At 44.6% G+C, this 4,250-nt stretch overlaps 1 protein-coding gene across 1 annotated transcript; it reads left to right on the forward strand.

The window, feature by feature from the left end:
• The first annotated feature begins 97 nt into the window (after positions 1-97).
• adra2a (adrenoceptor alpha 2A) lies at positions 98-4,047 on the forward strand. The gene is made up of 2 exons (XM_020621008.1): positions 98-360; positions 636-4,047. Exon 2 carries the CDS (start codon positions 839-841, stop codon positions 2,087-2,089), a length of 1,251 nt encoding a protein of 416 aa, XP_020476664.1. The 5' UTR covers positions 98-360; positions 636-838; the 3' UTR covers positions 2,090-4,047.
• The last annotated feature ends 203 nt before the right edge of the window (positions 4,048-4,250 follow it).

Genomic DNA, 4,250 nt, shown 5'->3' on the forward strand with positions numbered 1-4,250 from the left:
TGCTGGCACGCCGTGGACACGCAGTGGCCCGGGGAGAGGGACATGTTTTTTTTTGCAGTGTGCGCGCTATAAAGAGAGGGAGTGGCGCTGTGGTTAACACTGAGGAAAGAGTCTCCACACGAAGACAGAGGCACGGCAGCGCCCGGGATAACGTGGTTAGCGCTCTATCAGGTCCGTTAGTGAGCACACCACAGGGATCACAGTGTGTGGAGACGCAGAGGAACGGCTTCCCGCTCCATCCGCCACATGGACTTTCCTTCTGCCCTATTTATCTGTCTAAAGAAGTTACCCACCGACAGCTGTTTTAATGCCTGTGCGTCTCTGGCACTGGAGAGGCTGTGCCACCGCCTGTTGCCTCAGGTAAGATTACTTCACTTACTATACCTTTTTTCTCAGTGTAAGAGCTGAGACAAGGCATCGGATTATTATACAAGTGTAAAGCTCAGAAGAGGAAATGTGTAGTGTTAACTCGTGTGTTTAGGTTAAGTTACAAAATATGTGTTTACAATGTTTACACCCTTCCTCTCCTGAATCATACATTAGTAAAAAATATAAAAGATTTGTCACAGTCGAATGGAAAGCACTAAATAGTACTGAAGGAGCTGATTTTTCCTCTTGTTGCCTCATGTTTTCAGATGAACTGACAGCCTTTTAAATAAGAGCTTATCCTTGAGGAGGCAGTGCATGATGAAAGAGGAAAATCCGGGAAAGCCACAGAGGAGCGATTCAGTCCCTTCCTTTCTCCGCTTGGCTGACAGCTATTAGCTCTGTTCTTCCTGGTGGATGATTGTTGATCTTCTCAGGTGAACTCACTTAGGAAGCGAGTTAGTCTACACCAATGGAGTTTAACAACGACACCAACCGGACTCTTCCAGAGGTGGCCCCTTACAGCCTCCAGATGGCCCTGCCACTCACTGTGCTGGTGGGGCTCATGATCCTGCTGACAGTGTTTGGGAACGTGCTGGTGGTCATAGCTGTATTTACAAGTCGGGCCCTCAGAGCTCCCCAGAACCTATTCCTGGTGTCTCTGGCGTCAGCAGACATTTTGGTGGCCACCCTGGTGATGCCATTCTCCTTGGCCAATGAGCTCATGGGATACTGGTACTTTGGCGAGGTGTGGTGTGAGATTTATCTGGCACTTGATGTTCTTTTTTGCACTGCCTCCATTGCCCACCTCTGTGCCATCAGCTTAGACCGTTACTGGTCCATCACACAGGCCATCGAGTACAACCTGAAGAGGACACCACGACGCATTAAGTGCATCATCTTCATCGTGTGGGTCATCTCGGCTATTATATCTTTCCCGCCACTAATCACCATGGAGAAAGAAAACCGTGAGAAGGACCCTGTATGTAAGATCAATAATGATAAGTGGTATGTCATCTCTTCCTGTATTGGCTCTTTCTTTCTCCCCTGTGTCATCATGGTCCTGGTCTACGTGCGTATCTACCAGATTGCTAAAAAGAGGACTCGGGCACCTCCAGGGGACAGGAAGCAGAAGGAGATGCTGAAGACGGCCACTGGCACTGCTGCCAACCCAAAGGAGAACGGCGTGGTCAATGAGGAGCGCCTCTGCCATGAAAAGCTGAATGGCGAACAGGACATTGAGCTGAAGGAGGGAGTTGAAGGAGCAGGTGAGGAGAAAGGAGAGGTCAACTGGGTGGACATTGAAGAGTCGTCGTCCTCTGACCACAAAGTGAACAATCCTTGCTCACTTAAAAAGAAAGTGGCCAAGGGGAAAACCAAACTGAGCCAAATCAAACCAGGGGACGATGACATCCAAAAGCGGGTGCCGAGCACCAAAAGCAGTCGCTGGAAGGGCCGTCAGAACCGGGAGAAACGCTTCACCTTTGTCCTGGCTGTGGTCATTGGAGTGTTTGTCATCTGCTGGTTTCCCTTTTTCTTTACATATATGCTAATGACGCTGTGTGAGCCTTGCAAGGTGCCCGACACCTTGTTCAAGTTCTTCTTCTGGTTTGGTTATTGCAACAGTGCACTGAACCCCATCATTTACACCATATTCAACAACGACTTCAGGAGGTCGTTCAAAAAGATACTGTGCAGGAGGGACACTAGAAGATATGTATGACAGACTCCACTGTTATCAGCATCCTTTTTCTTTTACTTTATTGTACATAAATTGTAAAATCCATTGACCATTGTGCATGGGTCACTGACTTGTGAACGCTGTAGGTGTTAAGTGCTTGGAATGGCTTTCCCAGAATGAGCTTTACATGCAGCTTCTCTTTTACAAATCACCCACCATCCTCAGCTTCACACAGAGGTCTAAACAGAACCGAACACCACAGTGAAGCCATGTTTTTATTGTAAATATTATTTTTATAAAAGAAATCTAATGAAGTCCATATGTGTTGTAGTTTATGGCAGTATGTTGTACAGAATGACCTGTCTTGAATATTTGTCTTTATTTTTGTTGTTATAGATACAATATTGTGACATTTTGTATGATATGATGATGATGGCAAAGTGTGGGGGAAGTGCTGGCTTTTTAAAGAATAAAAGCCCTTACCTGGTGCCATCATGGTATTGATTATGTTACACTGTGTTGACACACACACGCTCATGCACATGCTTAAACACAAAGTAGAGACTGTGAAACAGGGAAAAGGTCTGAATTTGCTTTCTGACATCAAGAGAGAGTTCCTAAAATGAGTCTCTGTTTTACCTGTGACCATGTGAAGGTGTGAACACTGCAGGACCAGGAGGGCAAACCTATAAGTTCCTTTCAGCAACGTCAACCCTTCATTTGCGCTCCAACAGAAAAGTGCAAACTCACTGGTTTGCTGAATCTGACCTTTGCAGGGGATTAACAAGAAGCTTAGTGCTTAATGAGTCTCAGTGGAATATGTGCAAATGTTCTTTGGTCCTTCATGCTTAAGATTAGATTGAGGTCTTTTGTCTGAGATATCAGATTCTCCAAAAATTTAATTACATGCCTAATCCTTTGTCTTCCAAGTGTGTGTTTGCTTAGGCTTTGGCTATCAGTGTCAGTTTATGAATCAATGGTGGAGAATAAGTACAGTTGTAATGTGATGCACAGAAAGCACAGAAGTAATAGTTCCTTTGTCATGTTGTGTTATCACAGTTTGCGTCATTAAGTAAAGCCATGGAGGCTGCCAAAGCAGAATCTGATTGTCATTTCCCCCACTCTGATTACTCTGCTCCCTTAATTGACTAAGAGAATAGATGATAAAAACTAGAGTGGCTATCATCATTGCAGTGAATACAGTGAATATTGCTCTTCCCAGAGGGGAGAGTTTAAGTAAATGCATTCCTTTTCGTAGTCAGGAAGGCAGCTGAATGACTCCATCCTCAGAAAACATAAATGCTTCTGAGGGGTTTTCTGACAGTATAGACCTCATCCAGCAGAGGCTGGTGTATGTTTGTATTCAGCTGGTGGAGCGTTTCCCTGCATGTTTACAAAATGTGTAAGCGTGGCGAGGCTGTAAGAAAGCAGGCACACGTGTGTGTGTGTGCAGACGTGTACTCTATGTGCACTTGTAGCACATGGGGTGAGCTCCCACTGGACAGACTTGTAGTTGTGCTCACGCTCCACGTTCAGTTTGAATTAGGGGAGAAGAATGGAGTGAGAGAAACATGTCCAACAGGAGGATCTGCAGTAGTGTCAATAAAGATGCAGGTGTTTGATTGCTGTTCCCTATTCAACAAAGAGACATCATCTCTAAACACTTAATAAAGGTTAAGTTATTTAGTTTTTTAAGGGTTGGTTCACATTCTCTAAAGCCTGTCATAATACAACACAGTACTCACATGCTCATATAGAATATCTTACAGTACACTAGTTGGTCCTCACCATATTTGCATGCAAGAATCTCTTCACTGGACAAAATCCACACCCTTTATTCTGTGGCCAAATAGTTTTTAAGTCACACTTTGTAATTTTTGAAATAAATAATGACATGTTCTTCCTATTACAGATGAAACATTGGATTCAATCTCGTTCAGTGATATGGGCTGGAGCTGAAAGCTATGAGCTCTGTCCTTGGTCACTGACTGGGTTTTTCAGTTGACACTAATAAATATGTTTGTTTTTCTTGTCCATTCCCTCTTTGTCTGCCTCTCTGTGCTTCACACATCAACAAGCAGTGGTGATATCATTAAGCAGACTTGCTTGCTGACAGCCTATCGGAAGAAGCCAGCTGTTGAATCTGCAAACCCCTCTCTGCACACACACACACACACACACACACGTGCATGCAAGCACACTT

The sequence above is a fragment of the Monopterus albus genome, unplaced genomic scaffold (genome assembly GCF_001952655.1).
Source record: "Monopterus albus unplaced genomic scaffold, M_albus_1.0 scaffold252.1, whole genome shotgun sequence".
Lineage (NCBI taxonomy): Eukaryota > Metazoa > Chordata > Actinopteri > Synbranchiformes > Synbranchidae > Monopterus > Monopterus albus.

Bases quoted from the DNA above. Each gene is read 5' to 3' on its own strand.
- adra2a (XM_020621008.1), top strand. From the start codon at position 839: ATGGAGTTTAACAACGACACCAACCGGACTCTTCCAGAGGTGGCCCCT.